General features: G+C 35.8%; 1 protein-coding gene across 1 annotated transcript in view; it reads left to right on the forward strand.

Annotated features, from left to right (window-relative positions):
- SHOC2 (SHOC2 leucine rich repeat scaffold protein) overlaps window positions 1-17,190 on the forward strand; it is an 84,743-nt gene that overhangs the window by 54,068 nt on the left and 13,485 nt on the right. Inside the window, exon 3 of the mRNA XM_068961349.1 lies at window positions 2,640-2,777. Coding sequence (XP_068817450.1) covers window positions 2,640-2,777 — 138 coding nt within the window. The remainder of the gene's footprint in view (window positions 1-2,639; window positions 2,778-17,190) is intronic.

Raw genomic sequence — 17,190 nt, forward strand, 5'->3', positions numbered from 1 at the left:
GAGCTTTTTGTATTATTTCATTTTTTCTCTCCTTATCATATCATTTGTACTTGTATTATTATTATTATTTTTTTGCTTGTATGTATGTATGTTTGTGATTGCCCTGGAGTTTGCGGCATAAATTTACAGCTAATATAAGTCCACCATCAAATAGCACTATACCACTCAGTGTGGTTGCTTATAACAGAATATTCCCAGTTCTTCTCTCCTGTCCCTTATAACACTGCTGTCATTCATTTCATTTATCCTTAATGTATAGTTACCCAGTATATTGTTGCTCTTCATACTTTTAAGAAACTGTTATCTGTTAGATCAATTAAGAGTTTAAGAATATAAAAGATTTTATTTTATCTTATTCCTTCTCTATTGTTCTTTTCTCTGTGTAGAGCTAAGTTTCTGACATATCATTTTCCTTCTTTCTGAAGAACTTATTTTAATATTTCTTGAAAGACAGGTCTACTGGTGACAGATTCCCTCATTTCTGTTTATCTAAGGAGGTCTTTATTTCTCCTTTACTTTGAAGGATAATTTCATTGGGTACAAACTTTTAGGTTGGTGATTTTTTTTTTTCTCTCATTACGTTGTAAGTATTCCATTCCATTTTCTTCTTGCCTGCATCATTACTGAAGAGAAGTCCAGTGTATTTACCTTGTTCCTGTATAGGTAAAGTTCCCCGCCCCCCCCCCACCTCTGTCTTCCTTCAAAATTTTATCTTTGATTTTCTGTATATGATTTTGAATATGATATGCCTAGGTGAGAATAGGAGGGGACTTTCATCTTCACTCTGAGAACCTGCAGTGGGACTCCTGGGGGTAAAGCACAAGGATTCCAATTTTTCCATATCCTTGCCAACATTGTTTTGTTTTGTTGTTTGCTTTTGTTTACAGCCATCTTCAGGGGTGTAAAGTAGTATCTCATGTAACTGATTTGCATTTTTAAATGATTAGTGATGTTGAGCAGCTTTCATGTGTTTATTGTTCATTTGCATATCTTTGGGAAAATGTTCAGTTTCTTTACCTACTTTTAAATTGGTTTTTTTGGTTGCTGTTGAATTATGGAAGCTCCTTATACATTTGGGCTGTTAATCCCTTCCCAGATACATGATTTGTCAATATTTCCCCCTATTCTGTGGGTTGCCTTTTCATTCTCTTGATAGTGTCCTTTATACACATAAGTTTTCAATTTTGAAATCTAGTTAATCTGTTTTTTCTTTGTTGCTTAGGATGTGACAGTAATATGCCCTACACCCATTTTTTAGTTTTATGCACTTTATTTACTTCTCTTTAGTTCAGTTCCGGAGAAGGCAATGGCACCCCACTCCAGTACTCTTGCCTGGAAAATCCCATGGACGGAGGAGCCTGGTAGGCTGCAGTCCATGGGGTCGCGAAGAGTCGGACACAACCGAGCGACTTCACTTTCACTTTTCACTTTCATGCATTGGAGAATGAAATGGCAACCCACTCCAGTGTTCTTGCCTGGAGAATCCCAGGAACGGGGGAGCCTGGTGGGCTGCCGTCTCTGGGGTCGCACAGAGTCGGACACAACTGAAGCGACGCAGCAGCAGCAGCAGCAGTTCAGTTCAGTCGCTCAGTCGTGTCCGACTCTTTGCGACCCCATGAATCACAGCACTCCAGGCCTCCCTGTGCATCACCAAATCCCGGAGTTCACCCAGACTCATGTCCACCGAGTCAGTGATGCCATCCAGCCATCTCATCCTCTGTCGTCCCCTTCTCCTCCTGCCCCCAATCCCTCCCAGCATCAGAGTCTTTTCCAATGAGTCAACTCTTCGCATGAGGTGGCCAAAGTACTGGAGTTTCAGGTTTAGCATCATTCCTCCCAAAGAAATCCCAGGGCTGATCTCCTTTAGAATGGACTGGTTGGATCTCCTTGCAGTCCAAGGGACTCTCAAGAGTCTTCTCCAACACCACAGTTCAAAAGCATCAATTCTTCGGCGCTCAGCCTTCTTCACAGTCCAACTCTCACATTTACTTGCTCAGTATTTCCAACTTCACCCCCCCAAAAAAGGAAAAATCATGAGAGAGCCAATCGAGCTTTTATAAATAAGTTTTTGAAGACAGAAAAACATTAAGAATAATCTAAATTGCCCGTACAGTCCTTTCAAACAGAATGAGGAGAAAAATATGTATCCTTTTGGAGTAATATTAAATTAAGCAGTTTTTGATTTCTGACTCTCACTTTACATATTTATATAACATCAGAACACATGCATATTTGAAAGCATATATATTTTGAGGTAAGGTGACCCTCAAATTAAGATCTATCTGATATTATTTTGAATTTGATTTAAAAATTAGTAAGCTCTTTTTGAAGTATAGAATGTAGAAATGTAAATGTGGTTAAATTTGTTAATTAAAAATATATAATATTGGTTGATAATGATTTACAGTCAACATGTTAATGTTATCAGATGTCATTTTCTTTTTTTCTTTAGGTATAATTGACATAAAACCATATATTAGCTTCAGGTGTACAACATAGTTCAGTATTTGTAAGATGCCATTTTCAAAGAAGAGTTTCAGATTTTGTTTAACTTTTACTTTGTGAGAAAAAATATAGTTATGATATAAAATGTTTTATCTCCCAGAAATACTTACATTTTTATGTTGATCAATTTACAGGTGAATTATGTAACCTCATTACGCTGGATGTAGCTCACAATCAACTTGAACACCTTCCAAAGGAGATTGGAAACTGCACACAGATAACCAACCTTGACTTGCAGCACAATGAATTGTTAGACCTCCCAGATACTATTGGTATGAAAAAAGAAAGAAGATACTGTTAATATTATTTCTAGCTACTTGGACCTTAAAATCTATTTCAATAGATAAAGTTAAAGGATTAAAATTCAGCATTGTTGAAGTGGTAAAACTTCTAAAAGATAGTATTTTAAAATCATTTTTTATTTCCATTTCTAGGAAAGGAAAATAAGTTTTAGGACATGAGCTCAGTTAAATGGTAAACAAGATAGAATATTGAGTAATGTGTGTATGTTCTATAACTGTGCTTAAATTGCAGAATGGATGCGTTTTCTGTTTTTGCTTATTTCTGAAATGTTGCATGCTCTTGTGTAGGGTGTGGTCCCTTCTATGCTAAAATAGACCACACTGAAAAATAAGATCATTGCTGTTTAGTTTTTAAAACATGGCAAGTACATTTTAAAGTTTGCTCATATGTAATATTGAGGGATTAAAAGAAAAGATGTCTCAAAATGCATAATGTGTTTTGACGACATAGTCAAACTACAGAAAGTTGATGTGTTCCGTATTTATAAATTCTTGTTTATATTTCTGAATGCCCCCAAATTTATACAAACAATAGAGGGAATTTAAAAATTTTTGGATGCTTTTAGTTATCACTGTGGTATGAAGAAACTATTAGGTTTATTTTAAAAAGTATTCTGTACTTAGTTTATGTAATTTTAGTAATGAATTTTTATAAGGTTCTATTACTAAATTGCATGAGGCCTATGATAATGTTATCTTTCTCCAGAGAATTTTTATTTGCTTCTCTCAGGTACCTAGAGTGACCACTTTAGTCCATCCATGTTCTAAGGGTTGTGATTTTTCTGGTCCTCTCAAGTGATTCAGAGGCAAACTGCAGAGTAATTGGAGGGCCGTTTTAATTCTGATTGACCCCTCATGCTAGGGTGCAGCCCTGTAGGGTCCTAGTTGATGCTGATTACTAGACTCTTCACCCTTGGCAGGCTCTAGATTTTGACTCTTGGCAAAACATGCCTTTGCCTTTCAGTTACATCTTCTGTTTAGGAGAGCGGTCTTAGGACAAAAATCTCCCGTGCTTTGCTTGTTTCTGGGTTCCCAGCTGGTTTCCAGCCTGGTTACTGCTAGTCATTATCATGCTCGTTTTCTGATTTTTGTTTTAGAAGTGTTCTTAGTTTTCTGCAATGGGAGAGTTTGCTTGAATTACCTTGAATTACTTTCTGCTTCATTACTTGAAGCAGAAGCAATTGTAGCAGAATTTTTAAAAAATGTTACAGTAGACTGTCTCTGGTAACATAACAACTATTCACAGAAAAGTTAATCTGAGACCTCTTCAGGTTATAATAGCTAGCCATTAGAACCTGTATCTTTCTGATTCTTGTCCCCTCGAGTCTAGAACAAAAAGACAGAAAAACACAAAATAAATGAAAAAAGTCATGGGAGACAGCACTAGAAGTTCTAGAAAGAGAATAGAGGTAAGACAATGAAGCTATAAAATATAATTTAATACTATTTCCCTGAACTTGACAAAAACCCGGATAATAAGATTGAAGTTTCTTACCAAGATGAAATAATGAAAAAAGATACATTCTGGTAGGAGTTTTAAAAATTAAGTTTACTAATTTTTAATAAATGATATGGGCTTCCCTGGTGACTCAGCAGTAAAGAATCTACCTGCCAGTGCAGGAGACCCAGGTTTGATTCTTGGGTTGGGAAGGAAATGGCAACCCACTCCAGTGTTCTTACACGGGAAGTCCCATGGACAGCGGAGCCTGGAGAACTGCAGTCCATGGGGCTGCAAAAGAGTTGATCACGATTTAGCAATTAAACAACAAGAATAAACAGTATGTTCGTGTGTAATGTTATAAAACCTTTGTCTAGTTTCAGTTTCAGAGTAATGCTGACTGTATATGGTAAGTTGGGAAGTTTCCCTACTCTTCAGTTTTTGGAAAAGTTTGTATAAAATTGGCGTATTTCTTCCTTTAATATTTGATAAAGTTCATTGATGCAGCCACCTAGTCAGGATTTTTCTTTATTGGAATGTTTTTTTAAAACAATTTCAGGTTTTTTGATAGACATAGGGCTATTTAGGTTATCCGTTTCTTCTTGAGAAACCTTGATCATTTGTGTCTTTCATAGAATGTGTTCATTTCATTTAAGTTGTCACATTTAATGGGGATAAAATTGTTCATAACATTTGCTTATTATTTCAATGTCTATAGAATCTGTGGTAATGCCATTTCTCTCTTCTGATATTGGCAATTTATATCTTCTCTCTTTTCCTAATCAGTCTGGCTAAAGGTTTATTAATTTTATCAGTTTCATTGATTGTCTCAAAGTATTGATTTTACTCTATTTTTCCCTTTGTTTTTATTTCATTGATTTCCACTTTGACCTTTCTCATCCTGTTTGTCTGCTTACTTTGATTTTATTTGCCCTTTTCCTAGTTTCTTATAGTGGAAGATTGAGATTATTGATTTAAGACCTTTCTTCTCTTCTCAGAGTCAGTTCAGTTCAGTTCAGTCTCTCAGTCATGTCCGACTCTTTGTGACCCCAGGGACTGCACCACGGCAGGCCTCCCTGTCCGTCATCAACTCCTGGAGTTTACTCAAATTCATGTCCATTGAGTCAGTGATGCCATCCAATCATCTCATCCTCTGTTGTCCCCTTCTCCTCTCACCCTCAATCTTTCCCAGCCATTTAGTGCTATAAAATTGCCCCTTACGTACCACTAACAACATCCCGCAAATTGACATGTTGTGTTTTATTTTTTGTTTTGTCCAAAATGCTTTCTAATTTGCCCTTTTGTTTTCTGTGATCTATATGTTACTGAAAAGTTTGTTATTTAGTTCCTAACCTCTAACAGTTTTACAGGGATCTTTCTGTTTCTGATTTCTAATTTCATTGTGGTTGAGAACATACTTTGTGTGACTTGAATCATGTAAATATATTGAGACTTTTCTTATGGCTCAGTGTATGGTCTATCTTGATAAGTATTCCATGTGCAATTGAATATGTATTCTACTTTTGTTGAGTAATGTGGATGAGGTAGTCAGTGAATTTATTGTACTGCTAGCCCTTTTTGGTCATTTTTTCCTCCCAATTTTTATTAGTTATATTGTTAGGACGTGCAACGTTTATGGTATATCTTGTTAAGCCAGTCTCTAGTTTAGTCTTAATTGTTCACCAACAGTGCTTGCTGTTGCCATAGTTGTTCAAGTTATTTTTTGGTTGGTTAAAGTCAGTCTTACAGTAATTTTCTCAGAAATCATTCCTAAACAGTGAAAGTGAAGTCACTCAGTCCTGTCCGACTCTTTGCAACCCCATGGACTGTAGCCTACCAGGCTCCTCCATCCATGTGATTTTCCAGGCAAGAGTACTGGAGTGGGTTGCCATTTCCTTCTCCAGGGGATCTTCCCCACCCAGGGATCAGACCAGGGTCTCCCACATTGTAGGCAGACGCTTTACCATCTGAGCCACCAGGGAAGACTTACTAACAGTAGTTTTCTGGTTTTTGTATGTTTGTAACCTTTATATTTAAAGAACTCTTTGATGGATATAAAAATCATTGGGTTCAACTTCCTTTCCTTGAGCATCTCAGGAGACCTAAAAGGTAGCTCTTTTGTCTTCTAGAATTGAATATGCAACAGTATGAGGCTGGTCTAATTGGTTTTTTCCTCATTATAATGACTTAATCTTTGTTTCTGGCCACCCAAAGAGTTATTTCTTTATTTCTAAAGTTCAAGAACTCTACTGTATTTCTAAGTGTTAATCTTTCAGGTTCCCATTTCCTTGGGATACTCTGAACCAGTTCAGTAATAAAGGTTTAATTTTTACTTCAGTATAAATCACCTAGTAACGTGTTTACTTTGTTGTATGTTCTTATGTTGAAATATGTAAGTTTGCTTATTTTAAACAAGAAACTGATTTTGATAGTAAAGGAGAAAAGAAAGAATAATGCATTTTAACATGATCACTTTTCAGTGAATGACACATAAAGGCTCTTTAAAAAGAGACTTCTTTTATAAAATTAAACGCTTCTCAGTCTTAGAAAAGTAAAGGTTGTTTACTCTAGCAAATCAGGGCAACTGAAATTAAAGATGCTTGAAATGTTATAAATTTATGGCCTTATCTCTCCCATTGATGCTTAATTATTGTGTATTTCCTAAGATACTGTAGATGCAGATACTTTATTGTTCCTTGAGCATATCAGGCAAGTTCCAGCCTCAGGGTCTTTGTACTTCTCAGTTTCTCTGCTTAGAACTTTTTTTCCTAAATATACACATAATTTCCTTTACTCTTTCAACTAATCAAATGGATATATCAAGTTCTATAGAGGGCATGGTTATCAATCAGTCCTGTTCTTCAGTTCAGTTGCTCAGTTGTGTCTGACACTTTGTGACCCCATGGACTGCAGCATGCCAGGCTTCCCTTTCCATTATAACTCCCAAAGCTTGCTCAAACTCATGTCCATCGAGTCGGTGATGCCATCCAACCATCTCATCCTCTGTCGTCCCCTTCTCCTCCTGCCTTCAGTCTTTCCCAGCACCAGGGTCTTTTCCAAGAAGTCATTTCTTCACATCAGGTGGCCAAAGTATTGGGGTTCCAGCTTCATCATCAGTCTTTCCAATGAATATTCAGGACTGATTTCCTTTAGGATGGACTGGTTTGATCTCCTTGCTGTCCAAGGGACTCTCAAGAGCCTTCTCCAACTTAGCATTTGTGAAACGACTCAGGAAATGTGCATCAGATACTATTATCTGGGTACTTCGGCAGAGGATTTGAGGGAGGGGTCTGTTCCAGAAAGGCCCTGTAAGGTCCTGTTCTTACTCTTAAATATTCTAACAGTATTTCATTATTTAATATTTTATGCATGTATTGGTTTCCCTATCTTACTCAATAACAATGGGGGGGGTGCAGTTATAAAGTACTAAAATAATTAGTGTTGGCAAATAGAGAAAGCATAAGTTGTAGAGGATGATAAAACAATCCAGTTAGTAAGACTAGGGTCCTTTGGATTCACTACCTCTGACAGAGGATAGCGTCTCCATGTATTCTTTCTCCTGGCTTTCTTAATTTTGCATTTCTGTCAGAAGTAATTCTTCTATATTTCAAGTGTGCTTGTTAATATGAAAACATTTGACTTCATTATTAATCTTGAGTAATTGACATGTTATGTCAGAAAAACACAAGTGCCTCACTTCTAACACACTCTACATGGTCAGATTACAAATATGTATTGGAAATCAAAAGGAACTAAAACATAAATGATAATAAAAATTTACATATCTCATTTATAAATTTTTATAATAAATATAAATACGCTTTGATAGTTGTCAGCAAACTAAATACAGCTGTTATCCCAAGTAATAGCAAAGCGAGTTAAGTATTATTTGTTGAAAGTTTTTATAATATTATAGTTATTTATCATATACCGTGTTTATTAAGATAGTTCTTTGCCTTTCTCCATCCCTCTCATCCCCCATATTTTGATTGTATTGCAGAAGGTTGAGATTTGATGAGAAATCTGAACATGCAGGTCTTGATCTGTTACAAATCTCAACAGTCATAATTGACCTTTGAGATTCTCTCTGTCATCTATTGGAGAAGAGCAATTCACCCCAAACCTTCAGTGACAAACTTAGCTGGAGTATAATTCTGATACTTTCCTTTTTTTCCCCCCTGGTTTACTAGTTGAAAAGTATAACTTAAAATGAAAACCAAACAAAAAACCCAACACCTGTCTTGGAGAGTTGATGCTAGTCCCGCAGGAGTTGCCCTGTTCTCTTCCCTGGACCAAAGAAACTTGCACTGAATTTACAGTTGAAAATAAAATGTTTTATCACCTTACAGTCACTTTTCCAAAAATCGCTTTAATTATTTGCCTTTTTTTTTTTTTCTCGCAAGTAGATCCAGATATTTTTAACTCTCTTTTTTGCTTAAGATATAAATACTTCTAGAGTAGCTGTCACTCTTTGGCAATAAGCAATGCCATTTACTTTCAGGCTGGGCAGTGCCAAGATTACTGACAACTCAGGCACTGGAGAAGAGGCAGAAGGAACTGGGGAGAGGGGCACAGCTGATTGCAGTTAAGTAAAAGAGTGCTCAAAAACATATTTAGAGTCTTAAAGCCTCAGATATGCAGATGACACCACCCTTATGGCAGAAAGTGAAGAGGAACTAAAAAACCTCTTGATGAAAGTGAAAGAGGAGAGTGAAAAAGTTGGCTTAAAGCTCAACATTCAGAAAATGAAGATCATGGCATCTGGTCCCATCACTTCATGGGAAATAGATGGGGAAACAGTGGAAACAGTGTCAGACTTTATTTTTTTGGGCTCCAAAATCACTGCAGATGCTGATTACAGCCATGAAATTATAAGACGCTTACTCCTTGGAAGGAAAGTTATGACCAACCTAGATAGTATATTCAAAAGCAGAGACATTACTTTGCCAACAAAGGTCCATTTAGTCAAGGCTATGGTTTTTCCAGTGGTCATGTGTGGATGTGAGAGTTGGACTGTGAAGAAAGCTGAGCACCAAAGAATTGATGGTTTCGAACTGTGGTATTGGAGAAGACTCTTGAGAGTCCCTTGGACTGCAAGGAGATCCAGCCAGTCCATCCTAAAGGATACCAGTCCTGGGTGTTCATTGGAAGGAATGATGCTAAAGCTGAAAGTCCAGTACTTTGGCCACCTCATGCGAAGAGTTGACTCATTGGAAAAGACTCTGATGCTGGGAGGGATTGGGGGCAGGAGGAGAAGGGGACGACAGAGGATGAGATGGCTGGATGGCATCACGGACTTGATGGGACGTGAGTTTGAGTGAACTCCGGGAGTTGGTGATGGACAGGGAGGCCTGGCGTGCTGCGATTCATGGGGTCACAAAGAGTCAGACATGACTGAGCGACTGAACTGAAAGCCTTCTGAGGTCTCTAGTGGTTTTATGAAATCAGGGAGAGAGGGGTATGAAATAGGAAAAATTTTTTATTTTCTGTTTCTTTTCGAAGTGAGAGAAATTTATAAGAAGACTTTGCCTTCCAGGCTAGAGCACAGAATAATTCACAGAGGCCTTTTGTTACACTGGGCTCTGAAGAAATGTTACAGTAATTATGATTATATCAACAAATGGAGTTTTAGTAATTGCTTTTAGGAAATTACAGCTCTACTTACATGTAACAACTTTACTAATTTTCTCTTTAATGGTGGCATTCTTTTGAGTTTTTTACTTTTAAGAATATTTTTTAATAAGTTCACTTTTAATTGGAGGATAATTGCTTTACACTATTGTGTTGGCTTTTACCACACAACATGAGTTAGCCATAAAAATGCATATGTCCCTTCCCTCTTGAACTTCCATCCCATCCCACCCCTCTAGGTTGTCACAGAGTCCTATGTTGAGCTCCCTGTGTTACACAACAATCTGTTTTACGTATGGTAATGTATATGTTTCAGTGCTACTCTCTCAGTTCGGCCCACCTTCTCCTTATTTCATTTTGTCCAAAGTCTGTTCTCTGTGTCTGCGTCTCCATTCCTGCCCTACAAATATGTGTATTGGTACTATTTTTTCTAGATTCCATATATGTATGTGTTAATATACAATAATTTGTTTTTCTCTTTCTGACTTAATTCAGTCTGCATAATAGGCTCTAGGTTCATCCACTTCACTAGAACTGACTCAAATGCTTTTCTTTTTATGGCTAAGTAATATTCCATTTCATTTGTCATTTATCCATTCATTTGTCAGTGATATCTAGGTTGCTTCCATGTCCTGGTTATTATAAATAGTGCTGCAGTGAACATTGAGGCATATGTGTCTTCTTCAGTTATGATTTTCTCAGTGTATATGGCCATTTGGGATTGCTGGGTCATATGGTAGTTTTATTCTTAGTATTTAAAGAAATATCCACACTGTTCTCCATAGTGACTATATCAATTTACATTCCCACCAACAGTGCAAGAGGGTTCCCTTTTCTCCACACCTTCTCCAGCATTTATCGTTTGTAGATTTTTTTGATGACCATTCTGACCAGTGTAATGTGGTACCTCATTGTAGTTTTGATTTGAATTTCTTTAATAATGAGCAGTGTAGAGCATCTTTTCATGTGTTGGTTGGCCATCTGTATATCTTTGTTGGAGAAATGTGTGCTTAGGTCTTCTGCCTACTCTTTGATTGGGTTGTTTGCTTTTCTGGCATAGGGCTGCATGAACTGCTTGTATATTTTGGAGATTAATCCTTTGTTAGTTTCATTTATTATTATTTTCTCCCATTCTGAGGGTTGTCTTTTCATCTTGGGTATACTTTCCTTTGTTATGCAAAAGCTTTTAAGTTTAGCTAGGTCCCACTTGTTTTTGTTTTGTTTCCATTTCTCTAAGAGGTGGTCAAAGAGGATATTGCAGATATTTATATGAGTGTCTTGTCTATGTTTTCCTCTAAGAGTTTTAGAGATCCTGGTCTTACATTTTTTATAACTTTTAAGTTTATTTTCAATTTCTCAGTTTAATGTTTCTGAAAAAAAATTGTACCTTTAGCATTATTTCATTGTTAGAACTTGTGTGCCTTTTCTACTGATTTTTTGCTACTTTGTTAAAATAAGATAAAGACTGTTTGAGTTAAAGTCTTACTCAAAAGTTACACTAAATTAACCTAAAAATGCTGATTTCCTTTGCTGAAATTAAAAACATTAATTTTAATTTGTAGCAATTTAATGTTTCCATATATTAACAGTCTGACAGTATAAGAAAACAAGCTGTCATATTCAGAACACAGAGCAACTTACTGTCAAAGTTAAGCACTTAGAAAGGTAAATGCCAGTGATTGACAGTGATCAGCCTACATTTATAAGTGTTGGCAACATTGATTTTATTTCTTAGTCACAGTGGCTCAATATTAAGGCAAGCTGTGGCTTGATTTCTAGGTTGCAGTTTACTTTGTGGTTAAAACCACTTACTGAAAGAGGCTAGAGTTGAAACCACTGCAGGGGGTGAATCACAGTAAATGCCAGACTTCTGATGTCAAGTTTTTTTTTTTTCCCTGGCATAAGAGAGTGTTGATATTTCATCATTAATTTTTTTTACCTTTTTTATTTTGCTGAGAGTAGTGGATTTTGGCAAAATGTGGATGACTCTGAGCATACCATGCTCTCAAGAAAGTGACAAGTCCTTTGCAGATGTTAATTGCTTCATCAGAATAGCATATTCTCAGAGAGTACAATTTTTAAAGTTCATCCTCTTCAGTCCCACTGGGGGAAAAAGAAGTTTAGGCATTGCATAGACCTTTTGGTGAATGCTTCAGCCATTTTATTACCATGGAACAGCTTTATTACATAGGGAAAGCAGTGGTATGAAGGAGAGACGGGATGAGCTTCTTCTATTTATTTTTTAAGATTGAGTGCCTTTTTTATCTTCAACTTGGTATAGCAAATTAAAATTTTATCAGAAGATTTTTGAAATTATTTGTACTCAGACATTATCACTGATTATGGGAACATTTCCATCTCTTTACCAGTCTTGTGGCCATGGGCATGGGATAGGCAAGGAATAAAATATTGATACCCTCCCTCCTTCCCCATTTTGAATGGATGTGAGTTAATGGGGACTGCCCTTCAGTTTTGGTGGGAATGAAATTGATATACTCTAATGGCACTGTCTGATAAGATTTAAGATATTGCTATCTTTTGATACATCTGAAATATTTTCACATGTACACACAGATACCTATTAGGATGTTCATTATAGAATTCCTTTTTAAATATTAGAAACAAATGCTGTCCATTGGGGGATGATTGGATAATGGTATAATTACACATATCATAGGATACAATGGTTAAATGAAGTATATCTGCATTTACTCAACAAGAAAATAGTTCTATGACCTGTTATTTAGGAGGAAAAGTGTGCAAAATGATCCCATTTATATAAAGACAAATAGAGAAACATTTTAAAAAATCCTGTATTTGTATATGTATAAGTAAAAGCTTAAGAGAAGGATCTCAATAGGTACATATTGGATTACACACCATGGTTTTCTGGGCAGTAAAGTAAGTTACACTTACATATTTTGTAATTGAAAATTTATTTGGTGGGATAAGAGGAGTGCAATGGTTAGTTCATTCTCTGATATCTAAAAATGGGCTGCTTAGTCATTGGGTATCCCAGAAAAAATTAAAGTGAATATTTTTAGAAGAACTAATTTTTAGTCAGGTAGACTAGGCAAATCCGTTGTGTACTTTAAAATGATGTCCACTTAACATCTGTGTTTTGGAGACATGCTATTTTATAAGTTGAGAATGGGTCAAAAAAAAAAGCTTTTAATGAGTCTCTCATATAATTTTGAGTTTTTGCACCTTGTTCCTAATGGAAAGGAGGACAAATAGTGAAATATTTTAGCGTCTTTAATTAATAAGAAAGCATGAATGAAAGCCTGGTGTGTGCTTTGCACTGAAATTGCGTGCAAATTTCAGTAGAAATGCATAGCAAGCTCCCTTACTTAAAGGATTTTCAGTCTATTGGGGAAAGTAACTAGTCCATTGAACAACCAACAATGTAGATTGTAACTAAAGCGCTAATGTATAATGAAACAGCATGTAGCCATGTGTCCAGTTTATAGGGAGATCAATAAGATCTTGATAGAATGGCCAGAGAAAACTTAATGAACAAATATGCTGGACTTAGTATGGAATAAAAATGCATTCCATGAGCTTAACAGCAAGGACAGTCAAACAGCATGGAGGCAAGAATGAACATATCATGCTTCTGTGTCAGGAGGAAAAAAGTTCACTGGATCAGGGTTGATAAAATTCACAAAAAACGATTACTTGATAAGGAGCCAGTTGAGTTTGATTCTGGCTCTGCCATTAAGTCACTTCACGTGTCTTATGCTAAAGTCCATGCTGAGTACTCTCAGATGGTTCTTATTGGTGTGCTTGGGTATCTTTTTTATCTCTTGTCTTTTTTTGGGGGGGTTGACTGTCTGAAACTTCAAACCACCATGCTCTGTTTTTCCACAGCTTAGCTCATATCCTCACTGTATGGAGAAAATGAGCCTCACAGTCCAAACATCTTACCTCTGTGTTAATATAAAGCTTCTCCATGATGTAAACTATTCATTCAATAAAAGGATGGTATAAAGATATCACAGTTTTTAAAATTAAACTGACTTCAGAATTACAGAATTTTTCTTTATCAGAAGAACATTTTAAAATTAAAAAATTATGGGAAATTCTAGATAAGTTCAAAGAAAAAAATTAATCTATTTCTATCATGTAGAGATAACTTAAACTCTTTGCATGTGTATGTAATCATACAGATCATACAAAACACATGATTTTGTTATCTGACTTTTTTCATTTAATGTCATAACAGTCTTTCATATCTTAAAAGATTTTTTGTAGAATAATTTTAATAGGTACAGAATATAGCAGACTATAGTAGTACCATAGAATAAAATTATCTTTTGAGTATTTCATATCAGTCATTGTACTAAGTATCTTACACACATTGTATTTAATTATTAGAGCAACCCTGTCAGATATTTGACATTATCCTCACTTTATGGGTGAGGAGGTAGTCTTAGTTAAGTAACTTACCCAGGGACACGTAGATATAGAATATCCTTTGTTTTTGCTATTACCCTGTGATGTCTTCAATCTAAATAATTATGCATCAATTCTTGAACATAAAGGTTGTCCCCATTTTTTGCTGTTAGAAACTTGACTATAATTTCATCATAAAGCAGCTTATTTTTTGCCAGCCTAACTTCCAAGTAATATTTGTATCATATTTAATGTCATAGTGGAGAAAGGAATGGCTGCCTACTCCAGTATTCTTGCCTGGAGAATTCCATGGACAGAGGACCTGGTGGGCTACAATCCATGGGGTCGCAGAGAGTCGGACACGACTGAGCAACTAACACTACAATGTCATAGTTCACTGATAGAAATAATAATCTTCTTGCACTTATTTTTGATCTCTGAATTCTCTGGAACTTTGGAAATTGATCCAGTTCTCTGCTTGTTTCCCCCCACCTCCAAAATTGATACATATCCCTGGAGTGTCATTAGAAAGACACTAGTGAAGCATCCTTATTTAATTTAGGAAGCCCTGTAAAGACAAAGTTAATTTTGTCTTTTCTAAGTGGTTGTTTTTACTGTTGCTTTTTAATTCAGTTTTCTGCCTGTTGGAATCTTAATTAATCATAACTAGTGAACTCTTGACCCAGTTTCCAAACACTGTTAGAAGAACGTAATGAAAATGAGTATACCATACTTCTGGAATAGTTCTAATTGCAGGAATTGAAATGATTGCTAAGGTTTTTTTGCACTGTAGTTGGCTAGACTTATGGTATATAGACTTATCAGAGTATTTTTGATATCAATAACTAACTATTAAAAATGTAAAGGGTAAAAATTAGCTCCATTTAGGCATTTCTTACAACCTTGATCACTGTTTTCTTCAGCAAGAGCTGCTGCTGCTGCTAAGTCGCTTCAGTTGCTTCCGACTCTGTGCGACCCCATAGACGGCAGCCCACCAGGCTCCCCCGTCCCTGGGATTCTCCAGGCAAGAACACTGGAGTGGGTTGCCATACCTTCTCCAACGCATGAAAGTGAAAAGTGAAAATGAAGTCGCTCAGTCATGTCTGACTCTTAGCGACCCCATGGACTGCAGCCTACCAGGCTGAAAAGATGCAAATGAATATAACTAGATGAGGAATATGAGACAAGGTGACTGCTCTGCTAGGTTTAAGGCTTAACTTATTCTGTAGGCTAATACATGTTTTCTGTAAGTATGGGAGTAATGTTGTATCTAAGAAAGTTATTCATACAATGATTTTCTGAAAAATAGTCAAAGCAGAAATTTGAAAGAAATTGACAAACATCAAGACAGTTGCTGAAAGCTGAAAGGCACCAAAATATTTATCTCCAAAATGTTGTGTGATACAGGCATCCACTTCTATACAGACCTGCTTTGGAGATATTGTCGATTCCATCTCAGACCACTTCAACAAAGCAACTATCAGAGTAAAGTGTCACATAAATTTTTTTGTTTGCCAGTGTATATAAAAGTTATGTTATACAGTACTGTAGTCTTATTAAGTGTGCAGTACCATTTTGTCTAAAAACTATGCGTGCCTTAATTAAAAATACTTTATTGATAAAGTATCATTCAGGTTATAGAGTAGCTCTTTTGATTTCCTTCAGTTAATTCTGGCTTTTGATTTAAAGTGAAAGACGTGCAATTCTAACTTTGACTTGGTTAGAAGTCACTGTAGGGTCATTATTGGCTTAATTTCAATATTGTTGTATTTCAGGGGAAAGGGAGAGAGACAGGGAAGCAACTAACTGTTTGATGGAGCATAAAGAATATACATAGCATTTATCAGTTAGGTTCACCATCTTAAATAAGTGCAGTTCATGGCACCCCCAAACAATTACACTAGTAACATCCAAGATCACTGATCATAGATCTCCAAAACAAGTATAATAATAACATAAAAGTTTGAAATATAGCGAGAATTACTAAAATGTGACAGAGACATTAAGTGAACAAATGCTTTTGTGAAAAATGGCACAAGTAGATTTGTTCAAAGTAGGATTGCCACAAACCTTTGATATGTAAACATACAATATCAGTGAAGCACAGTAAAGAAAAGTATAATAAAATGAGGTATCCTTTTAATTTCTAATACTGGTAATACTGTTGAATTTAAAACTAGAGGCTAACATTTAACCTAGCCCAACTAAAAAGGTTATAGCAACAATTGCGTTGTTGAATCAGAAATTAACCAGCCATGACAAAAAAAAAAATACATTGAACTAAATTCTCATTCTTATCTTTTTTGGTATCAAATGAATTTATACTATTTTTGAAAATTAAATTTGATTTAAACCTGTGATAGCAGATATCATCATATTCATCCATGTAGCTTATATGTAGCTTACCATGGGTCTTGGCTATAGAAGTATAAAATGTCTGCTTCTCTGCTCTGCTTATTTTAGGTATTCAGTAGTGACTAATATGCTCAGCTGAATATGCTTAGATAATAAGAGAGACTATAGCTTTCACTTCGGTTCATAAAAAATTATTTTGAGAAATTTTTAACCATCAAGTCAACTTTTTAGAGAAATTTTGGATTGTTTATACTTAAACTCATGAAAAATATTGAACCTTTCTGATCTCACAAAATAATTGTACATCTTGTATTTTAAGCAATCATCCTTTATTACTTTGATGTTATTCAACTGGGCCTTGTCTAAAGGTTAATATTTTATTTAAGTGTGCCAATACTTTAAATAATTGATTTTAAAAATTGACTTGTAGCCGTGTACTTCATTATTTCTCTAAGATGGTGGACACAAAAGTGGCTTCAGTTTCATCCTGATTGGTAGAGTGTAGTGTGTAGTTTCTTGGTACAAAAAGTTAAGGATCTTGCTGAAATAGTACTTGAAAGTAAT

This window comes from Capricornis sumatraensis, chromosome 23 (assembly GCF_032405125.1).
Source record: "Capricornis sumatraensis isolate serow.1 chromosome 23, serow.2, whole genome shotgun sequence".
Classification (NCBI taxonomy): Eukaryota; Metazoa; Chordata; class Mammalia; order Artiodactyla; family Bovidae; genus Capricornis; species Capricornis sumatraensis.